The 22661-nt window shown below is 34.5% G+C and overlaps 4 protein-coding genes across 10 annotated transcripts; 3 read left to right on the top strand and 1 right to left on the bottom strand.

Annotated features, from left to right (window-relative positions):
* Positions 1-1035: 1035 nt before the first annotated feature.
* LOC110813389 (protein DETOXIFICATION 12-like) lies at positions 1036-10799 on the top strand. 3 transcript variants are annotated; one of them, XM_022040486.2, is made up of 10 exons: positions 1036-2447; positions 3657-3855; positions 6272-6514; positions 6651-6749; positions 7549-8093; positions 9158-9244; positions 9334-9390; positions 9636-9874; positions 9985-10190; positions 10567-10799. In XM_022040486.2, the coding sequence occupies exons 3-10, from the start codon at positions 6359-6361 to the stop codon at positions 10624-10626; spliced, it is 1449 nt and encodes a 482-aa protein (XP_021896178.1). In that variant the 5' UTR covers positions 1036-2447; positions 3657-3855; positions 6272-6358; the 3' UTR covers positions 10627-10799. The 3 variants fall into 3 exon arrangements, with proteins under 3 accessions (XP_021896178.1, XP_021896180.1, XP_021896179.1); XM_022040488.2 differs by having other exon boundaries at positions 1036-2993; XM_022040487.2 differs by having other exon boundaries at positions 1036-3039.
* A 379-nt stretch (positions 10800-11178) lies between these two features.
* LOC110813357 (protein DETOXIFICATION 14-like) lies at positions 11179-14367 on the top strand. The gene is made up of 7 exons (XM_022040442.2): positions 11179-11852; positions 11987-12531; positions 12671-12757; positions 12910-12966; positions 13085-13323; positions 13447-13652; positions 13935-14367. The coding sequence occupies exons 1-7, from the start codon at positions 11571-11573 to the stop codon at positions 14019-14021; spliced, it is 1503 nt and encodes a 500-aa protein (XP_021896134.1). The 5' UTR covers positions 11179-11570; the 3' UTR covers positions 14022-14367.
* A 453-nt stretch (positions 14368-14820) lies between these two features.
* Positions 14821-18416, top strand: LOC110813440 (uncharacterized). 4 transcript variants are annotated; one of them, XM_022040578.2, is made up of 4 exons: positions 14821-14980; positions 15100-15193; positions 16392-16601; positions 17516-18416. In XM_022040578.2, exons 1-4 carry the CDS (start codon positions 14906-14908, stop codon positions 18235-18237), a joined length of 1101 nt encoding a protein of 366 aa, XP_021896270.1. In that variant the 5' UTR covers positions 14821-14905; the 3' UTR covers positions 18238-18416. The 4 variants fall into 4 exon arrangements, with proteins under 4 accessions (XP_021896270.1, XP_021896272.1, XP_021896274.1 ...); XM_022040580.2 differs by lacking the exon at positions 14821-14980 and adding an exon at positions 16181-16258; XM_022040582.2 differs by lacking the exons at positions 14821-14980; positions 15100-15193 and adding exons at positions 15212-15408; positions 16181-16258.
* Positions 18417-18692: 276 nt separating this feature from the next.
* Positions 18693-22564, bottom strand: APG2 (Sec-independent periplasmic protein translocase). Of its 2 annotated transcripts, none has more exons than XM_088214570.1 (4): positions 22129-22564; positions 21086-21387; positions 19817-20107; positions 18693-19058 (listed from the first exon to the last, which is right to left on the bottom strand). In XM_088214570.1, the coding sequence occupies exons 1-4, from the start codon at positions 22406-22408 to the stop codon at positions 18849-18851; spliced, it is 1083 nt and encodes a 360-aa protein (XP_088070696.1). In that variant the 5' UTR covers positions 22409-22564; the 3' UTR covers positions 18693-18848. The 2 variants fall into 2 exon arrangements, with proteins under 2 accessions (XP_088070696.1, XP_088070695.1); XM_088214569.1 differs by having other exon boundaries at positions 21086-21393; positions 22129-22561.
* Positions 22565-22661: the final 97 nt, after the last annotated feature.

Genomic DNA, 22661 nt, shown 5'->3' with positions numbered 1-22661 from the left:
TTTCGAACTTCACCTGGGAGTTTTACTGTTCCTACCGAGGACATATGGCGTTACTTTGACGCTGACCGTGAGACCGTCCGTATGGCTCAAACGATGTCGTTTAGCAACTTACTTTTTCCACTCCAATTACCTGGTAAATTTGGATGGTGAGAGCGTGAAGATAGACTGACGTTCCTCTGAAAAGACGATCATACCCTCGATTGGTTGTTCCAGAATGTTTGGTAACAAGAAGTCACCTTCGTCACTCCCCTGGCTTCTGTCTCCCAAAATACCTGAAATTTTATTTTTCAAAAATGTAATTTCATCCTGGGTAATTTTCTCAAGCTCACTTTTTTATTTTTTTTTAATTGTAATTTTATAAGTTTTTCACGTATATTTGAAATAGTCATATAAATAAGAGAAAAAATAGCTTCCTCCTTTTTATACACAGTCAATAAATTAATGTTAATTTATTAAGAATATTATATTTTCACTAAGTATTTATATCTCTTATATATTATCAAATAAATATCTTTTATATCAATACCCATGCTTTTATAGTAAATAGTAAAAAAATTTATATAATTCACACTAAAATTAATATACACAAAAATAGAATTGCAATTCTTGAATCTTAAAAGACATAATATTTTAGTATGTAAATAATCATTAGCCAAATTTAAGATGTTTTGGTGGGTCTTTCAAAAATATTATTACGAATTATGTTGCTGATTATCAAATAATTCCATTATCATTAAGTTTATAATTTTTTGTGTAATTATTTTTTTGATACGTTATTAATTATGTATGTTTATTACTCGATTTCGGTACTAATCAATAAAATTTTACATACTAAATATTTATATTTAATGTTTGTTAATCTCTATATAACTGTTTATTTATTTAAATTAGTATATTTATATTCAAATATATATATGTATTTGTTAAATAAAGAAATTACAAATTGTTTGAAAAGAATCCAACACACAGCCCAATGGGCTTTTGATTTGAATTCCACTGGGTTGGTTCCTTCTTTTCGTTGAACATATTCATTCTCCCTCCATTTCCTGCTCATGTCCGCCTCCATTGTTATTCGCATCCTAATAACGAAAGAAAATGCGAAAAGAGCGCGCATGGCCGGCAAAGAGAACTGCGTCATGGAGGAGAGCTTGCTGGAGAAAGATGCTGAAGCGGGAGGAGGCGGCGATTCAGGACTGACGTGGTTGTATTATTTCAGGAAGTGACGAGAATGGATTTCCTCGCTGGATCAATGGTAGATGTGAATTTTTTTTTTTTCACAGTTCTTATTGCAGGTTATTTCGTTGATCACGGTGGATCACCTCGGCGAGCTTGCTCTGTCTAGCACCGTCATTGTGGTTTCTCTTTGCGGGGTCACTGGTTTCAAATTTCTCGTTACTCTTTTCTCTTATGACTGACAACTGTTTGTTTATTTGCTTCTGATTGTGATATTATTTCTGCTGCGCTTTTTGTCCTTTTGTTTCTTCTTCTTTGCTACCTGGATCCAAGACACAGATGCTAAACTAACCCTAGAAGCCTTCAATTTGTTGATATCTAGATACAAACACACACGTATATATGTATATGCATATACACACCCAGACATCCACATCAAAGTCATTATAAACTCAGAGCGTATTGGTGGATATACATGTTTTAGAATATTAAAAGTCATGGCACTTATAAAATGATGATAATGTTATCAACTCCTATCATGCTTCATGGGTCCGGAGAACTGGTGAAATATTTGATTATTGGAGCCCTATCTGAAAATGGTCTCGGTCGTGCTGTTGGATTTTGAACAGCTTAATGGGCATGGCATGCTCTGCTAGAGCACTTCAAACAACATTCCGTGGCTAGAGAAATTGACTTCCTGTGAGCTTCAGCATATTGAGAAAGGAGACAAGCTACTGTCAACTTATCTTTGAGAATTCAAATCCACATGTTACCAGTTAAATGTGATTGGAAAACTAGTTTCTGATGCCAAGAAAGTTTTCAGGCTCATTGAAGGTCTTGGAGATAAATATGAATAATTTTAAACTACCCGTGCTCCTGCCTCAGCTACCCAACTAGACAGAGACCATTCTTCAGTTGGAAAGCTTTGAGATCTGCAACAAGAAAACCCTCAGTCTGATATCTACTTCCTGTGGTAGCCTTTGTATCTTAGAGCGTAATTCAAGATACAAATGGGCATGGAGGTATTGGTGCTTTGCTAACCAGGAAGTTCAAACTCATTAGTAGCAGTCTATCAATACCTCATCAGACATGTCACACAGACCTCCTACAATCTGCCAAATATGTCATAAAAGGGGTCATAATGCAGTGAAATTTTGACAACAGCAATCAGAGCGAAGAGATTCATCAAGGCCTTGCTGCGTTGCAAACCTCAGACTTTGAAGTACCAGAATGGCATCCTGACACTGGTGCTAATGTGTCACTAGCATTAAAGGGTAATCTCATTGATTCTACTCATCTTAGTACTGATAAGGTATGGAAGCCCTTGTAATAATTCATGCTGATATTGATGTTGTTCCCACACCAAGACAGTTCTATTCCACTTGAAGATTTCATGAGATGAAGAAGAAGCTGCTGTCAGTTAACTAGCTAACAATTGATTTACCTGTGCTATTTTCTTCTTTATGGTTCTAGTTTTTGTCTAAAGGACTCCAAGACCCACCAAATGTTATTCAAGGGAACTACAAGCATGGCTTGTATGCCCTCCATAAGTCATCTTCCAAGCTGCTCCACAGCTTCTTTACCCTTTTTGACAACTTTCAACTGTCTACTTGACTTTATACCTGGTTCTCCATTCTCATATAAAGCATATCGAGATAGACTGTTACTTTGTCCAAGAGAAGGTCGTCCTTCACTCCAGTCAAGCTTGCAATGTCTCCTCCACCAACCAGCTTGCAGAATTCTCACCAAGTGACTTCCTAAATCTGGGTTTAATTGCAGTTTAGAGTGGTGGTCATATGACCTTCTAATCTTACTCCCAGGTCTGTTACCAAATCCAGAGCTTGAAACTTCTGTCTTGTCTATATGGTATGTTCTCCATCCATAGTCAAACGGAGTGAAAAAGTATATCTCTTTTATTCATCAAAAATAAATTGCAAGTCACTTGGAATTAATTCTCCTTACTAACTTATTCATGTTGTCATCTTTTGAGAAGTCTTCAGACTAGTTTAATAAAATCTTCAATACCATGTGAAATTGGTACTGCCGCAAGGTTTGGTAAACAACTCTTCACACGTTTTTGTTACCTTGTAGTTCTTTTGTTTTTTAACTTATATTTAATATATTTCATCTTAGGTTTACATTAGAAGAAGCCTAAACACATCTTTTCACTAACTTCGATATTTTTAAAACTAAGTCCAAGAATGGGTTTGTATATAATAATTTTGTTGTGTACACATCTTTTCTCTAGTTTATCTTTCAGTTATTCTTATAAAATTTAACTCTTATTCTCATTAATTATTTATTGAATTCAAGTGAATTATATGTTGATCTATTATTATATTTAATTACATAGTATTAGTAAATTTATAAATAATTTATTTAAATTTTTTATTAATTTACTGTATTAGCCGAATACCCGTTACATAAAATAAATATTCATTGATCTTTGAGGAGTATATATGATGTGGTGTTGTTTATTTCAGAAGTGGCAAGAGGATGGCAGGATATAGGAGCTTTTATAAATTTGGGTGCCTTCTAGATTTGGGGAATTCTAATTGCAGCTATATTGGCTTTTTGGGTGAAGTTGAGAGGAATTGGGCTTTGGATTGGAATACAAACTGGAGGTTTTTGCAAACAATTGTTCTCTTTATTTTAACCAGCTCCACAAATTGGGAAAAACAGGTCAGTCTCTGCTTTCCACTTTCATTTTCCTCACCTCCACTTTCCTATATATATAGATGTATATGTCTATTTGCATGTGTATGTAGTCTTGCTATCCAAGAACCTGAACGAGTATATCAATGTGTGTATGCAAGCACATGGCAAAAAATAAAAAAAAAATAAAAGAGAAAAAGAGAAGATGCAGCTCATCTTGCTCTCCAAGAGATTGACTTAGTCTAAGTTTAACGTTTTTGGCCACCATATATACAATTATATGCATATATATATGTGTGTGTGTGTATATAATGTTGCTGTCCATGAACTCAAAAGTTCAATGACAATTTGCATCATCGTCTACATAAAATAAGACACACCCATCTTACAGTGTTTGGCAAGTAATTGCCATAAATTTAAAACCTTCCATATAGCTGAAAAAACATTCATATAGTATTATATATAGTACATAGTATATTACATATATATATATATTGTAGAACTATGTCCTCTCCTTTTTCCTTCCGTCCAAATTAGTATATTATAGAACTATGTCCTCTCCTTATAACTATGTGTATGCATATATATATTACACTGAAAGACAAATGTGCATAACATGTGGGCAAACGTGGGCGCCTGCCCTGTTACAGTGATGCCTCATCATGTCTCTTCGATGTAGCAAAAACGTTCTAAAACAATAAAAACATGATGGGTATTTCTGATTGGTAATGATACATTGAGTAATATACATATAGAAAAAAGAAATCCAAAATTTTAGTTTTGTCTTTTAATATTATTCTCTTGACTTAAGAGATAACATCACCAACACACACGAATCTGATTAATCCCATCTCTCGAACTCAACTCGTAGCAAATTTTTTTTGACATTATTAGGTTTAAGTTTAGTAAAGTTCGAATAAGTGAAACAATAATTACAGGGACAAAACGAGTGTAAATTTTATTTATAAAAACTTGTCCGAATTCGATATAATATAATGAGAGAGATCTTTTAGTGATTCATCGAGAAATTTTTTGCAAATCTCTGTCGTCTCGTTTAAAATTTTTTTCTCATTTCGTGTTTTGCTTTTTCACCTCATTTTCGCTTTGTTTCCTCAAGCACATTCTTTAGTCTATGTTTTTGTTCAGTCATTCTGTTATTTCTTATCTTTCTCCTTCATTTTTTATCTTTTCTTCTCTCTCGGTTTTCTTCTTTCTCAGTGTTGCCTAATTAATAGTTAAGTCGGGTTCATGATAAATAATTTATAAATGTGAAACAATTCGAAAAACAAAAATAAAATTTAAATTCGCCGTAAGTTCGAGATAGATTTAGATTTTATATTTTATAATATAAATTGGGTTTGAGTTTAATTGTCATTTTTATCGTTATTAATTAATTAACTTTAAAATAAAAACAAATATAAAAAAAATTTATAAATCGCAATAATTTAAAATATTATTGGAGCATCTTTATGAATTTATTTACAAGTGAAAAGTCAAGTTTTTCTAACGTCAGCAATCTTGTCCTTAAGTAAATAGATGTAGTCTATGGTATGGTACTTTAAAATTTAATAACCATATAAATTTGACATCTATTAGTATTAAATTGACAAGGATCAAAGTCAAGAAAAAGTAAACTTTGTACATGTAGTATTTTAATGTTGTATATTATATATAATGATGTAGGGAATCTTTAATTAATGCACAAAGCGACATAATATTAAATTAAATAAAAAGTAAATTAGCATCATTATTACATTATTAATTATTATTTAATTCAATAATTATTATATATTTTTAAAAGACTATCTTCAAATTAAATTGTAATTCTGTTTATTTTTATTTAAAGATTATTTTTGTCGTGTTCTCATATTATCTATTAATATTTATTATTTTTATTTTAAAAAATGTTAATTTTTTTATTGCAAAAATATAATATTTTCATTAAAAATTTAATTATTCAAGTTCAAATTGTATATATATATATATAAATATTACTAATAAGTAAGCATTTAAAGCACAAAAAGCACACATTTAATATTTACCTCTAAACTCTTAGTAGGTCCAAAATTAATATATATTAAATTCTACTGAAAAAAGTTATACCACATTAAAAAGTGCACTTTGCGTACACGTAGCTTCCAAGAACGCGATCCGCCTCGCTACTGCAAATAATACAAATTGTCAAAACTCCACATATACATACAAATGAGATGAGTCAGTTATATGTATATATATATATTATTAATAAGATATATATATTTTTTACTTTAAAAAATTATATCTCTTACCTCAATAATGATTTTTTTTTCCAAAAAAAAAGAGAGGGGCATTTAGGTAATTTAACACATCAAGGATATTGACTTGGTCGGATTGTGTGTGTATAAATTTGCGGAATGTTGGAGAGTCGGACGTTTGTTAGACCTAACAATTTACATTCATTCAGCTCGCGTGATTCCTCTGTTCTTCACTATTCATTTCCCACGGCAGCAGCAACAAACACTTGCAGAGAGGGAAACCTACAGTCACATACATGGATCATCAAGCCTTGCTACCAAAAACACTCGGACAAGATAGGACCAGAGAATACTCAACCCTAACATGGACAGTCTTCACACGAGAAGTCAAGAGACTAGGTTACCTAGCAGCTCCCATGGTTGCCGTCACTCTATCACAGTTCTTAATACAGGTTACAGTATTACGAAGTTAAATTTCTTTTCAATTCAGACCTAGATTTGTTAAAAGATCTATAAGCAAAAGATTTTTGCTAGTGAAAATCAAAATTCAAAACTCGTCCTGTAAATGTAAATCTTCTCATGTCACAGGTTATTTCGATAATGATGGTCGGCCACCTTGGCGAACTTGCTCTGTCCAGCACCGCCATAGCCATTTCTCTCTGTGGTGTCACCGGTTTCAGTCTTACCGTGAGCTTTTTCTTGATCTTCTTCTTTCTTCTCTTTATTACTATTTCTTCGTTGTATAGTTCATTCTTTTCGCCGCTTTTCTCTCGTTTTTTGTTTTTCTAAAAATTCTTGATTAGTTTCTTCCTGGTCGGTTCAAATTTAATGAGCTCGAAGAATTTGCGTCCAAAATCCAGTAACATTTTCTAGAATAATTTTTGTTTCCTTTTCGAGAAATCAAAATGTAAGTGAGGCAGCAAGATGATTGGGAATTTTTCTGGTCCATTTCTGATCTTCGTAATTAGTACGCCTAACTTTTAGGCTATACACATTTAGTTATATATACAGACAGATGATTAATATAGGCCACCCATCTCTAAGTGGTCCTTAAATGTCATTACCACTGATTTTGATTGACATTAAATTAGAGAGGAAGATAACTCAATTATTTTTTGTCGTCAACCATCAGCTCCTTGTAGTCGAAGTTCATGAGAATAAAATTTTTGCGTTTGTTTTTTTTAAATAAATAATTGTTTAGATAAGTTAAATTTTTATTGAGCAAATAATGAATTGTTAGTACATAAGCATATATTTACATTCTAGTATATATATATATATATGTATATATTTATATAGTTATTTTAATTTCGATTAAATTTTAAATATTTTAATAATAAAATTTTAAATATTGCAAACATTATGATTTAATTTGTACGTAAAGTTTCTCTTTAACAAAAATCTGTTAATAATTTTTTAAAATTATAAAAAAATGCATCATTTCTAATTCTCTACGCGACGTGGTTTTGTATTTGCAAAAATGTAGTTAGGAATGGCGAGTGGACTGGAAACTCTAAGCGGCCAAGCTTATGGAGCTCAGCAATACCACAAACTTGGACTCCAAACTTATACTGCAATGTTTTGCCTATTCCTAGTCTGTCTCCCTCTATCTCTCCTCTGGCTCAACTTAGGAAACCTACTGGTTTTCATCGGCCAAGATCCGAAAATTTCACACGAAGCCGGTCGAGTTGCAGTTTGGCTTATTCCTGCATTGTTCGCCTATGCCACTAACCAGTCGCTCATTCGGTATTTTCAGACACAGAGCTTAATATTTCCTTTGTTAATCAGCGCATTTTCCAGTTTGTGTCTCCATATTCCTCTCTGCTGGGTTTTGGTTTTCAAGTCTGGACTTGCCAATCTAGGAGGAGCATTGGCAATCAGTATATCAAATTGGTTATACGCCATTTTTCTGGTGCTTTACATGGTGTTTTCGCCTGTTTGCGCCAAGACCCGAGCTCCAATTTCGATGGAGATCTTCGGTGGAATTAAAGAGTTCTTTAGCTTTGCCATTCCCTCTGCGGTAATGATTTGGTATGCCATCTACCATGCCTCACATAGTTTAGGCTATGCAATATAATTGGCTTACATTTAATTTAATTTTTATATTATTTATTTTTTAAATACGGTATCTACTTTAATTTTACCATAAATTAGTATTTTTTTAAAAAAAATAATATTCAAATCAGTCTCTCTCTCTCGAACACAAGTTTCAAGGAACTTGACATGTGTCGTTTAATTGAATAATTTTTCATCCCATTGCGCATGTAAGATATGACGTGGGAAAAGTGATTGTTTTAGACCGGTTCAGATTAAAAAAAACCGGCCCAAAATTTATGCCTTCTCCTCTGTCACGCAGTCTCTCTCTCTCTCTCTCTTACTTCCTTCCGCCCCCCTTGATCTCTCTTTCCCTTTCTCTTTGTAAGAAAAAAGCTGCAAAAAAAAATCCCAAATTAGGAAAAAACATTCCTGTAGGTTCACCAGCTAGGATCCTCATTTGTGAGAGAAAAATGCAAGAGATAGGGGAGAGAAGAATTTAAGATGAGAACGACGGAGGAGAGAAAGGAGGGTAGAGAGAGACAGAAGCAGATAGAGATGAGGAGAGAGAGATGACAGGAAGATAAAACAAGAGAAAGAGGCGCTGGCCTTAGGTCTCGCGGTGGCTTCTCGCCGCCTCTCTGTCTCGTCTACTCTCGCTATCTCTCTCGCATCGAGTCTCAAACTCTCTTTTCTCGTTGTCGGCGACACCGTCTCTGTTTCTTTTTCAGCTCGGTGAAAGGCGAGGCATCTCGTCTTTACTGGTTTTTCACCCGTTTAGGTGACACATAGTACAGACATTAACAGAGTTCGTCGACATTTACAGTCAGAAATTAATTTAAATATGTTTTAAAAATATAAAAATTAGTTTCACACAGAATCGACACAGAAATCAAGTCGAAAAAAAATTACGAAAATTAAAAAATATATTTTAGTCGAATATAATTATCAATTCAGAAGACAAGTAATGCGAGAATTTCTCTATAATCTTTGTCTCTCCTTCATGATTTTCGCCAAATTTTTTCTTTATAAATTCCTTTTTGTTTTGTTGATAATTGCAGTTTAGAATGGTGGTCATTTGAGCTCCTTATCTTATTGTCAGGGCTATTACCAAATCCAGAGCTTGAAACTTCTGTGCTGTCTATATGGTATGCTCTCTATCATTGACTTGAACAATAAAATGTAATGCCTCAAGCAAAATTCCATCTAATTTATTTCCGACAATTTTCTTGAACAGTCTGCAAACTATTGCGACGCTTTACGCAATACCATATGGACTTGGCGCAGCAGCAAGGTTCACAACTCTCCTTGGATCTTTAGCTAGCATAACACATAAAATAATTTCTTAGTTTATATTTATTAGAATCAAGAAAATCTCTCTGCTTATTCCAAGAAATACTCAATCTTTCTCCTTGCTTTTTTTATCTCTCTGTCGATGCATGTGTGCGTGTGCGCGTGTGTCTCTGTATATATCGCAGTACTAAGTATATACTTAATATTTAGCAAAATAAATAAGGATGGTGTTTTTCTCTTGGGCAGTACTAGAATTTCAAACGAACTAGGTGCCGGGAATGCTCCTGCAGCTCGAGTATCTGTCTATACCGCGATGATTCTCACAATGATAGAGACTCTTCTCGTCAGCGGATCGCTCTTTGCCAGTCGTCGGGTTTTCGGTTATACTTTTAGCAATGAGAAAGAAGTTGTGGACTACGTTACCAACATGGCTCCTTTGGTTTGTCTTTCTGTGATATTAGACAGCATACAGGGTGTGCTCTCAGGTTAAAAATTGAGATATCTCTACACATGTCAGTTGTTTTAATTTAATTTTAGTAGTTTGATTGCCAACTAATGTTGTTTAATATATATATATATATTTTTTTTGAGTCAGGAGTGTCGAGAGGATGTGGGTGGCAGCATATAGGAGCTTTTATCAATCTTGGGGCTTTCTATCTTTGGGGAATTCCAGTTGCAGCCACTTTGGCCTTTTGGTTAAAGTGGAGAGGAATTGGTCTCTGGGCTGGAGTACAAGCCGGAGCCTGTATGCAAACAATTCTTCTTGTCATTGTGACAGCCTGCACAAATTGGGAAAAACAGGTCAATTTTCACCTTCCAATTATATTTTTAGACCCGGATAAACAATCAGTAAGTTTTTACAAATATAATAAAATATCTCTTAAACTCTATATAATCATTAAGGGTGTACTTTCAAATCGTGTGTGTGTGTGTGAATATTCATTATTATAAGAGACAAATAGCAAAAAAAATTGTGTTTAGAAATATAAACAAATTGAAATACAATAACCCATTAGTACATGGGGAACGTGTTGAATATAAACTACGAATGATTTATTAAAATTAACGCCCGTTGTCTGGAACAACTACAAATCTCAGAATATTTGGCTTGAGAGAGACACAATTTCTCGAAATGTGTGAGAAACTATTCAATTTGTTTTTACTGTTCGTATTACAGGCAAGTGATGCGAGGGAGAGGATATTTAAAGGACCATCTTCTGCGGATCTCATTCAATGAAGTGATTGAGAAGCTACTGGGTTTTGGAGTTAGTTTCTTGTATGTTAAGAAATTGGAAGGAGATACACTGTTTTTGTATTATATATATATATATATATATGTGGAACTATATTTTTTGTTAAATATAAATACTGATCGTAATAATAAGAATTATAAAACACAATTCAACTCGAGTATATAATTTTTTATAAATAAATAAATAATTAATTTATAATGATGTATTAAATTAATCTATAACACCAAATACGTGGAGTACCTGGGCTGCCATGATACGAGCAGTGAGTCACTATGGCAGGAAATCAGATTTGGGATACAGGAAATTCATATTCGTTGATTTATCATAGAACTTGGGTAAAAAATGAATATTATTGTAATTTATTATCAATTAATTTTTTATTGCTTAATTTTGTAATTAAAATAATTAATTATTTACCGTAATACTCGGTCAACTAAAAACTAGCCTATTCTTGCTCAAGTAAGGGACGACTTGCAAAAGCCCACTTGTACAACGTTGATGGAGGAACAAGAAAATACACGCAGTTTTCACTTCCTCTCCCTGGTTTCCATCTCTTTTGTCATCAACCTCCACTCAACTTCACAACTGATTCAAACTTGACAATCTGAATTCTCAAAGTCAACAGTAATTCGCGGATTTTTTTTAAATCATCATTCAAAGCCTTTTTTTGCACTATACCCACCTGGAAATCTTCAGCTGTCATATCTTTAGTTAGTTTCTTTCATTCTATACATCACATGTGAGGTACGTATGGGCATGGGATATACAAATTTTAAAGGGTACCACCCTTGATTTGTACTCTCTTGAGGCTTATTTATATGGCCTCAGCAATCACACATTACATAATTCTCTCTTCTCTTCCCACCAGCCTCCTCCTGCGTTCTTCACGTCCCAAATCTCAGAGGAGGGTGATCCAGAAGATAAGAATATGTGTCCTACCAAAGAGAGAGATGAGGAGATTGAAAAGAGTTTGTTGGGTAAAGATGAGGAGGAGGGAAATGCAGGGGATTCTTCTGGTATCACCATAGCTTTGATGATTCAAGAAATGAAGAAGTTGGGCTATGTTGCAGGTCCCATGGTTGCCGTGAATCTCTCTCAATATTTTCTGCAAGTGATTGCTGTAATGATGGTTGGTCACCTTGGTGAACTTTATCTCGCCAGCACCGCCTTAGCTATTTCCTTCTGTGCTGTCACTGGCTTCAGCGTTATTGTATGTCTTCTTCTTCCTCCTCTTCTTCTACTGGCTATTTATTGTTAGGTCAAATCTTATAAAAGTAATTACTCGGATCAATTCATTTACCTCAAATAGCTAATTGGATATCTGATTTCCACATGGGTGATCAGTTTGGAATGTCAGCTGCACTTGAAACTTTATGTGGACAAGCTTATGGAGCACAGCAATATCAGAAACTTGGGACTCATATTTACACAGCTATAGTTTCACTCAATCTTGCTTGCTTTCCTCTATCTCTTATCTGGTTTTCCATGGGAAAACTCCTGGTTTTCTCTGGCCAAGACCCTCTAGTTTCCAAAGAAGCTGGTAAATTTGCAATGTGTCTTGTACCTGCGCTCTTGGCATACGCAACTCTCCAGCCACTTGTTCGTTTTTTTCAAGTCCAGAGCTTGGTCACTCCATTGCTTACAAGCTCACTGGTGTCCCTTTGTTTCCATGTATTTTTCTGTTGGGTCTCTGTGTTTAAGCTTGGACTAGGCAATCTTGGTGGAGCATTGGCAATTAGCTTGTCTTATTGGTTGAATGTGGCTTTGCTTGGCTTGCACATGAAGTATTTGTCAAGTTGTGTAAGCATTTCTCCACCATTTTCCATGGATCTCTTCAAAGGAATGAAAGATTTCTTCCGCTTAGCTATACCTTCGGCTTTTATGGTCTGGTACGATCTATTCTTTCCAAGAATTGAATAAGAATACAATAGACTCGGAACCTAATAATGCGACATCTATATATATATATATATATATATATATATATATATCTCAATGTGAACTTGTTTGAATGTGAATGATTTGCAGCCTTGAATGGTGGTCTTTCGAGTTTCTTACCTTACTATCCGGGCTCATGCCAAATCCACAGCTTGAAACTTCTGTTTTGTCTGTCTGGTATGTTTCCCTTTCATCCATCTACATCTTTTAGAAATATGATGTGGGTTATTCCAAAATTTCAAGTTTCTTTCATAAAGTCTGTTGCTTTTACAATTTTATGACTAGAATTTCATGATGATTGGCATCTTACATGTTTATTAATGGAACAGTGTGTCAACAATAGCTACCCTCTACACAATACCAGATGGACTAGGTGCTGCTGCAAGGTTTGGTGCAATTAACATACATACATACATACATATATACCTTTATATAGTGAAATTTCATGATATGATATTATATTACATAATATACTAAACCTTTATCCTTTGTCTTGTTCTGCAGCACTAGAGTTTCAAATGCATTAGGAGGTGGGAAACCACAAGCAGCGAAACTGGCCGTTGGGACTGTGCTGCTGCTTGCAGTCTCGGAAGCAGCCATTGTGAGCTCAACCTTGTTCGCCAACCGCAGAGTTTTCGGTCATGTCTTCAGCAATGAGATTGAAGTTGTGGATTATGTGAGCAGCATGGCTCCTCTGATATGTCTATGCGTTGTATTGAACAGTTTTCAAGCCACTCTTTCTGGTCAGTTAATTTTCAGAATTCATCCATGTTGCACCCATTTGTTTTTATTTCTTGATTTGTTTGCTCAAGTTTATCAAATGGGTAAACCATAATTAATTGAAACAATAAAAAAAAAATGGTCAGGAATCGCTAGAGGATCTGGGCGGCAAGACTTAGGAGCCTGTGTCAATCTTGGAGCATACTATCTTTGCGGAATTCCCGTTGCTGCCTTCTTAGGTTTCTGGGCACAGATGAGAGGAAGAGGTCTTTGGCTTGGAATACAAGTTGGTGCTTTTGTTCAGACACTCTTGCTTGCTACCATAACATGTTGCACAAATTGGGAAAAACAGGTCTTGCTCTTCTTCTCTCTTCCCTTCAAAATCGTCCCAAGTCCATGATTTTCTCCTTTTCGTATTGTCTAGCCTGCAAAAGTTTTTTACTGCGTTTCACTAGTTATATCATGTCAGTTCTTAAACTACTGAACGCAATATACTATATATTATATCATTAACCAGTATCGTGAAATACTATAATGTGCCCTTTGAGTATATTAATACGTAAAATCATAAAATTTTAGTTAGTTTTGTGAAGAAGACGACATTCTTATGGTTTCTTTTTTATTAATGTTTCAGGCAGCAAAGGCAAGGGAGAGAGTCTTTGGTAGAATATCTTCAGTGGAAGATGGTTATGAATATGTCAGTATAGATTCTCAGGGATAAGTAAATCATAGCCTAGAGGCAAGAAGCAATTTTGGGTATAGTCAAACCATATATATATATACACACACACACATATATATATATATACATATATCTCTTATGCTAGCTCTTTCGGTTAGAATACAATGAAATAGTGACTAATCTCATCTCTTGAAACATGTTGAAACTGGGATTCAATTGTTTCCCATTTTTTAGAATTGTAATAAATTTAAGTCTAAGAATGAATTTGAATTTTTGTAACATGTTTTTCTTTTTAGTCAATTGAGATTTACCGCCGAACGAACTGATGTTCGAAATATTACATGATGTAATACTTAATTTATTAGTGCATTAATGGTGTTACGTGTTCGAGTTACATTTTATTCTAATAAATTATTATATATTTAGATAAAATAATATTTATGATAGTTAAATTTTTTTAAATAAAATAGTAATAAAATAATAAAAATTTTATCCGATTTCTTTACATAAAGCATAAACATAATTGGTACTGAACGAACACTGGAAAAGTAGAACAATGTGTTTATGAGTATGTTTAATTTGTTATTGGGAGAGAATGAATGCTACAAATAATAAATAAATAAATTATATATATATATATATATATATTCATTATAACTCCATTTATTCCACTTTTCTAAGTATAAGAAATTCCAAGTTATTAAATATGATGCTTTATAAAATCAAACTAATTATTTATTGGAACTATTTCTTTAAAAAAAATGAAAAAGCTTGTTAAGAGAAACGACGCCGTTTGATTTCTAATTACCAAGAACCCTCTTTGGAAAACCCCAAACCGAGAAACTCCGTTGTTATATCTTGTACTCTATTAACAAGCGAGAAAAACCCACACACTGATACGCACAGCAGAGACAGAGAGAAAGATGGGGAAGGGAAAAAAAGAGGAACTGAATCAAATTCTGGTCGGCCATCTCAACACAATCCACGATACCTTACAGGTTCTGTCGCCATTGGATTTTTCATTTTTGCATCATATATATATATATATATATTGATTGATTATATGCTGACGGAATTGATTGATTCGAGTAATTTCGCTCTGTGGGTCTACATACAGTTGCTGGACCAATCACCATCTTCATCACTTGAGAAAGTGAGCTGGAAAGATGTTATACAGATGGGAGAGCAAGTTTCCAAGCAAGCTACTATTGGTAATCTTTAGACTCTTGTATCCCCCTTCAATTATCCTCCTGTATGAAGTTAGAAACTTTTTACTTATTCATCGATTAGAAATTAAGGAATTGTGGGGGCAGAGTTTGGAAGTCAAGCGAGTTACAATTAGGTTGGAGTTTTCTTTCTTTTAATGATTGTGTTAGGAAAGATGTTATACAGATGGGAGAGCAAGTTTCCAAGCAAGCTACTATTGGTAATCTTTATGACTCTCGTATCCCCCTTCAATTATCCTCCTGTATGAAGTTAGAAACTTTTTACTTATTCATCCATTAGAAATTAAGGAATTGTGGGGGCAGAGTTTGGAAGTCAAGCGAGTTACAATTAGGTTGGAGTTTTCTTTCTTTTAATGATTGTGTTAGGAACAAATAAATTTGTTGATGTAATTCATCTAGAAATCTATACCTTTGTTAGTTACCGAAAGGTGGAGATTCCTTACAAATAATAATTGAGTTCTTATATAATTTCAAGTTTGAAATATATTATTTTGATTCCAGTTGAAGTTATGTAGATATTCAATTTTAATCGTGAGGAATCTCTATATTTGCATTGTTAAAGTAAGTGTATATTTGTAAATAAATTTTACAACCAAAGTTCATTTGTTTTATACATAGTCTAAAAGACATTTACCAAAGAAACTCTTTGTGTAATTAAAAGCGTTCTATTAGTTTTATTTATATGGAATAGCGAAATATTTTGCACACTGAAATGATGTTGCTTTTTGGTGCTAAACTTCTTTCTTTTATTTTAGACTTCTTATATATATATATATTTGGGAACAAAGCATTTTGTGTTTGTATGCATGTTAAAAGCAGGAAAGGCTAGCCCCTAATTTAGGACTTTTCAATGCAAAAGTTATGAATTTAAAGCTAACCAAAATTCATTTTCAATGAATTAGGTAACGAATACAATTCATGGCCATATCGTAAGGGACCAAGTAATTAAAAAATCTTTTGATATTTTTGTAGGCCTAACTCTATGTCTGCTTGGGAATTCACATTGATATTCTTACAGAAATAGTGTTCTGAAGTACCTTGATAAAAATGGTAATATATATGGGCTGTCTTGCTTTCTCCTTTCTTCTCTTCTATGTTTGTCCTGGGCTTTGCCCATTTCTGTGACTACGTGTGTTTACTCAAGATGCAAGTAGCTAATACTCTTCCTGATTTAATTACATAGTTGGAATGCTTTGGAATGGGGAAGCACCAGATGCTAGAGCCCTCAAGGAGAACATGACGACGTATTTTAATTTGCTACAAGGTTTCCTTTTGCTTTCACATGGAAGTATGGTTGGTGCAGGGCCTACACTTTCTTCCAGTGTCCTTGCCTCTGCTAAGCAAGTTGTTGATTGCAGTTTTAAGTTGATGCATGGTTCTGTTTCTCTATATGGTAAAAACCTCCTTTCCCCACTCACCTGTTTTATGCACTGCTACACCAGCTGCCATACAATTGACAATGTTCTTATGTACTTTTTGGAAGAAAAGAAGTCCATATAAAGTCAGAATTCATGTACCGAATCACATTTTTGTGTTCAGAATGTGGATATATGTCAATTTTTAAATGAATTCCATGCTTTTTGGTGGAATTCACTTGTTCCAGACACAGCTTCATCTATAAATAGACGTGGACCATGGTTTCTAGGAATCAGCATACTATACTTTTTTTCAGCTGTGTTGAGTAGATTCTGGGGAGAGAATCAAGGAGCTAATTTTGTTAGGTTAGGCATTTCTTGAGAATTGAAATGGACGGAAATTTAGGCTGAATTTTGTTTTCTTTTCTTTTCTGTTTGCTCTGAACTTTTGAAGGGAGTACAAATAAACAGCAATATGAGTTGCAGTAATAGAGAGATATTCAAAGGGATTATGAACACCTATTAGGAATAACCAGCAAGGCACTGCTGGGGTTTTAGGAATTAGGAATCACTATCAGGTTAAATATTACAATTTTTTTAGAGAACTTGGTCATTGGTATTTGCAAATAAGAACATATGTAATTTATCTTTATGGCAATCACGTGCATTTCTAAAAAATCAACTTATTGATATTGGATTTTCTCTAAATACGATTCTTATTGGAAAAGAGAGACTTAATTGAGATGAAATTTCTATGTACATTGTTATCATTGATTCATGAAATACGTAAAGATAATTGTCATGATATTTGCAAGCCACAGCATGCTGTTATTACTGTCATAGTTTCACTTGCCCATACAAATGCACTAAGTTTTCATAGGGGTGAATACATGCTAACTAGATGATTGGTTCTTTCTTCTGTATAAACAAACTTCCATGTAACTTGGAACAGAGGGAACTTATGTCGACAACCGAAAACCATCAATGCCACAGCTCGCTGGTGCAGTTTGGGAAGCATGCTCTGCTCTAAAGAAGGCTCCTGCCACAAATATCACAGCAATTGGTCGAGCAATAACACAGGTTGCAGTTTCTGTAAAGGATGTTCTTCGGGAGATGAAGGAACTTAAACCAGCTTCTCTTCAACACACAGACGCAGCTTGTGAAAGTAGCTCTGCTGAAGCAGAAAGAGTGCCCTTTGATGAGGATAACTCAAGTGACAGTGATTTTCTAGATGTCAGCTTATCACCCGAAGAAATGGAAGTTGCAAAATTGGCAATTAACATCGTGTCAGAGACACTTATAGTCATTAAAGAACTTATCCGCACCATCACAGGTTTGGTTAAACTGGAAAATCGTGATGAAAATTCTAAATTTGTAGACTCTCTGGAGAAATTATTGAAGCTTTGTCGAGGAATTGAAGTACAGATGGAGGAGCTTGGAGCCTCACTTTATCCACCACAAGAAGTTACTGGCATGAAGGAGACTTTGGAGAAAGTAGCAAGCCATGTTAACGAAATACAGGAGGAGGTAGAAAGTTTCAAAAGCCCTTCGGAGGCTTTTGTTCAGGCATGCAATTCGTTGAGGAGTTCTTTAAAACAAATGGAGTCTGGACTAGGTTGCTTTGATGCAGCTGATTTAGCTGTGAAAATGCAGAATGTTGATGTAAGAAATTAAGGGTACTCGAACTTGCCCTTGCTCACTTGTATTTTATTAATCTTGCAGAATTTAGTGAAAACAGTAATGTGTTTTAGCAATGTATTCACTTTTTTATTTCAGTACAAGAAGGCCACCGGACAAGTTAGAATTATGAATTTTTCATCAATCTACCATGATCCTCTGGCCAATATATAGTATACTGGTGTTTCATTTTTTGATTGGACTAGAAAAATGAACTGAGTTCAGTTTAGATCAAAATGAGTCATTAAAAGATACATGAGGATCACAAATATTGAATTGGTCAAACCAATTCCTCTTTCTTTTATTTGGTCCAATCTTCTATTCAATCTTTTCAGTTTGATTTTTAAATCGAAGAACAACCTTTGAGATAAACTATAATGCCCATCTTCAATTCATGTTACAAACCCTATAGTGGAATAAAAAGGAAAAGAATTAAGATCCATCCCTTGGGCTTAGAACAAAATTCTCAAACCATGCATTGTGTCATGAAAGATTTATTTATGTCAAAGGGATGCACAAATTAAAAAGAAGATCAAGAAATGGCTAATTTATACTCTAGTAACGCTTTTACTTCGCAAGTCTGGTAAATATACAAGCAAGCCAATCAATCATCGGCCTGTAAGCTTAACCACCCAGGCACCACCCAAATAAAGCCCTAGAAGAGGAGCAGCCAGAAGAATCTGTGTAAGAGGATCTGTGGATGGTGTTAGTACAGCAGCAGCCACCACAGCACCCACCACAACGTATCTCCAGATAGACAGCATCTGGTCTCCTGATACTAGGCCAACTTGCCCCAGTAGTAATTGTATGACTGGAACCTGTAATACAAGCATGAATAAACTTCAATTTTGTGCAAAAATTGAAAGAGGAACGTCTAAATCTTTGGGATAAATAAGTGTTGGCCTAGAACGCACAAATATAATATAAAATAATATGTTGGTCCACTTTCCATCAAGATTAGTTTTGGACAGAATTGATTAATTACTAATATACTTCCACATTTTTCTCAGGAATGAGAATATGATTATCATTTTTTGTGCTGAATTTAATTTTAAAATAAGAGCTTGTAGTAAAATTTCCAACTCTTGATAATTGACTTCGATACCATATGAATAAATAAGAGAAGAGCTTCCTAAGCCTCTCTTTTCCTGAGCTTAGGTCTAGAAAATTTTGAAAATTAATACTCTTTATACAAATTAAATTAGAGACCTAGGACGACCTGGAATCAAGTTTCAAAACAAATTTAAATACTATAATCTTCCACCAAATTGAATTCAAACAGTCATGTCTATTTTCAGCTGAGATTCATGTCCAATCCCATTGAGAAAAATGAAACAACCTCATATTTTATATCATATTCTAACGCGATACTGGACATGCCATATTATGTTCTATCAAATTCTTTTATTAAAGAAAAAACAACTCCAATTATACAGTTCCAAAATTATCCCAACATACTAATTAGACTTGTTAACTGATATCTTGTGCATTGTGTATATAGATATTAATAAGATAAGCACAAAATACAGGGCATTCCTTGAACTTCCATATGAACTTCTTCTAAGAGAAGCATTACCTGGAAAGACAAGCCAGTGCTGAACATGAGTACAAGCACAAACTCGAAGTACTGATCAATAGACCACAAAGATTCCACCACACCCTCCGCATAATTAACAAAGAAATTCAGAGCTGCAGGAGTCAGAACCCAGTAGGAGAAAGTGATACCAGCATAAAAAAGCACAGAAGAGCCCAGAACAATTGGCCCCAGGAACCTCCTCTCTGCTTTTGTTAAACCTGGAAGAACAAAGGCTATGATCTCATAGAGAATTACAGGGCTTCCTAAAAGAAGTCCACAATATCCGGACACCTGAAAAAGAACCAACAGATTTTCTTATCACACCATTATTACAGTAGTTTACATGACCTTTCCATTCACCTTTTTTTTCCGTATGCATGCGTTTTTTCAGATGAACCAGCATTTTTTATAAAATCTCGTACTAGACGCAGCAAATCAACTAGTACCTAATTAAGGTTGAAGAATGCATGTTGTAGAGTGTAGATTGAAGTGCTGGTCAATGTCATGCACATAATACAATTTCCATAAAACTAGCTGAATATTAACAATATCAATTCAAATATGCTTAAAATATATGGTAAAAAGAAAAGAGCCCTAAGCAAAGATTAGACAGTAGAACGTTCACCACCTAATTAAAGATCAAGAGTGCATTAAGAATGTACTTTTCGGCCAGGAGAGTGCATTAAGTATATATTTTAAGTCTACCACACTTAAAATATATTTCAAGTGCAGTTGGCAGCACAATTTTGAATTTTCAAGATGTTTTTTGAATTAGTACGATGTAAAGCTAACAATGGTTTCCTCTCAAAATAATGTTCTCTTCGTTTTTGGCGAAAAACTAGTCCTCTATTGCACTTTTCATTTGTTATTAAGTAATACTTCTATTCTATAAGAAAAAACCTACAGAAAAACCAATATTTGATCCTATAAGAAACATAAATATTTCACACCAACAAAGATATGTTTTCAGTTAGTCAGTACAGAAAAACCCTCAATTGCTGACACACTTCTTCGTTGAAAATTAATTGCAATACTAATTTTCTTTTAAGAAAAGCACAAATATGAGCAAGAGATTCTGAGCCTAATACAGATAAGTGACCAAAATTTTCAGATACAGATTTCAGATACAAACTGAATAAAACTAGCCGCAGATTGACCAAATGCAGTAGCCACAAGCATCTGACATAAAATAAATTCCAGAAAGCATAACCCCCATATTTTCAGAGATGGAATGATTTTAAAGATGGAATAGATATCTCGTTATCTAACCTTTAAAGTTGTGAAGAAAAACTCTCCTGGAGCTAGTTGTAGGAATCTCACACCCTGTGCTTTAACAGGAGCTTCAAGAAATATTATCAGTTCTTTAGAAATTGCAAAGCATCCCAAGATTGCAGCTCCAACAGCCAAAACTGATACAAATATTCTCTGACGCAGTTCTTCAAGATGATCAAATACACTCATTTCTTTATCATCTGGGAGGAGCTCTTTACTTGGATAAAGAAAATCATAAAGTCCACTGTCTCCATTAGCTTGCTCAAACTTTTCAACAGTTTCTTCTCCTGAGATGTCAGCTGTATCTAGGTAGTTTATTGTAGAAAAGTTGTTAGCATCTAAAAACTGAACGTTTATTCCCTGAACTTACAATGATCCAGAGACATACAGTAGAAAAAATTTAGGACTCAAAACAATCCAACAACTATAGACCCAGAGTTTTCCTTGACATGATGTAAAGGACACTTAAAAATGTACAATCACCGAGAACATAGGCAAAGGCTATCATATCAATAGCAGCAAACGGAGAAATAATGCAGAACATGAAGTGAAAATAATTTCAGATAGCAAACATGCTTTTTTAGCCAACATATTAGTGGTCTATACTCTTATGGTGGACCTGACATCCTAAATCTTATTCAGTAACATGCTAACAAACTGTATTTGTTTACAAATAATCAAACAAGCACTTCAAAATGAAAGTCTGCTTTGTGCAGCCATCAATAGGCCATTACACCTGAATGGTTGCTGATAATTCATGAATAGAATCGTTCTTCGTCTTGCAAATATACAACCCTTACCATCTCCCGAACAAGCAAGATCCAGCTCATCTATTCTCCTAGTTGCTAATACTCTCCACGAAATCTCCATATTTAAACAATTCAAGCAAGCTACATGTTTAACTAGGAACAGCTTATTGAACTAATTACCAAACACGCACATATACATAAAACATTTACAGAGTATATGCCATAAACAAGTGAAAAACAAGTGAACTTTGAATTCTTTCTCTCTTTGCATACTGGTTCTTTTGCACATACCAGGTCTATCCTCCAGAGCCGAGCTAGCGCCACCAGAACGACTGGTATTGCCTAACTCAGGCGGTTTATCTCTCAAATCATCATCAAAAGCAGCGAAACAGACAGCTCTATTAAAACCATTCCCGTTCCGCGATGCAATGAATCGCAACCCGGCTCCTTTCCACGAGCTGTTGATTTTAACGGAATTCAGCTGTGTCCTAACGGGCTCAAGGTGTTTAAAGCAGCAACGGCGCGACCGAAAATGGTGGATTAGAGCAGTACTCGTGCTTGTACTAGCCATTTTCGCTCCTGTGTTTTCTTCTTTGTTCTCAATAGGGGTTTTCGTACAAAAATGGTGTAAGCTTCGATTGCTTCCTTCTTCTTCCTTCTTTTTTTTGGGGGGTTTTCCTAATTCAATTTTACCAGGAAAAAAAAATCTAAAACGGAATCGATGAATGGTTGGCTCCTAATGTGCGCTTCTCGGACAGCGATATGAGGAAACCATGCGCATTTTAGTAAAACTCCCTTGTTTCTTCTAATTGACGCCAAGCAAA

The sequence above is a fragment of the Carica papaya genome, chromosome 2 (genome assembly GCF_054855325.1).
Source record: "Carica papaya isolate Zhongbai chromosome 2, ASM5485532v1, whole genome shotgun sequence".
NCBI classification, from domain to species: Eukaryota; Viridiplantae; Streptophyta; class Magnoliopsida; order Brassicales; family Caricaceae; genus Carica; species Carica papaya.
Note: the sequence above shows the minus strand (reverse complement) of the source record. Positions and strands in the feature narration are given on the sequence as shown.

Coding starts and splice junctions, on each gene's coding strand:
- LOC110813389 (XM_022040486.2), top strand. CDS start 6,359: ATGGATCATCAAGCCTTGCTACCAAAAACACTCGGACAAGATAGGACC. Junction 6,515..6,650: donor TATCACAGTTCTTAATACAG/GTTACAGTATTA, acceptor CTCATGTCACAG/GTTATTTCGATAATGATGGT. Junction 9,245..9,333: donor ACTTCTGTGCTGTCTATATG/GTATGCTCTCTA, acceptor TTTCTTGAACAG/TCTGCAAACTATTGCGACGC.
- LOC110813357 (XM_022040442.2), top strand. CDS start 11,571: ATGTGTCCTACCAAAGAGAGAGATGAGGAGATTGAAAAGAGTTTGTTG. Junction 11,853..11,986: donor TCACTGGCTTCAGCGTTATT/GTATGTCTTCTT, acceptor ATGGGTGATCAG/TTTGGAATGTCAGCTGCACT. Junction 12,532..12,670: donor CCTTCGGCTTTTATGGTCTG/GTACGATCTATT, acceptor AATGATTTGCAG/CCTTGAATGGTGGTCTTTCG.
- LOC110813440 (XM_022040578.2), top strand. CDS start 14,906: ATGGGGAAGGGAAAAAAAGAGGAACTGAATCAAATTCTGGTCGGCCAT. Junction 14,981..15,099: donor CAATCCACGATACCTTACAG/GTTCTGTCGCCA, acceptor GTCTACATACAG/TTGCTGGACCAATCACCATC. Junction 15,194..16,391: donor TTCCAAGCAAGCTACTATTG/GTAATCTTTAGA, acceptor TTAATTACATAG/TTGGAATGCTTTGGAATGGG.
- APG2 (XM_088214569.1), bottom strand. CDS start 22,408: ATGGCTAGTACAAGCACGAGTACTGCTCTAATCCACCATTTTCGGTCG. Junction 21,394..22,128: donor GGCTCTGGAGGATAGACCTG/GTATGTGCAAAA, acceptor TAAACTACCTAG/ATACAGCTGACATCTCAGGA. Junction 20,108..21,085: donor TTTTCTTCACAACTTTAAAG/GTTAGATAACGA, acceptor GTTCTTTTTCAG/GTGTCCGGATATTGTGGACT.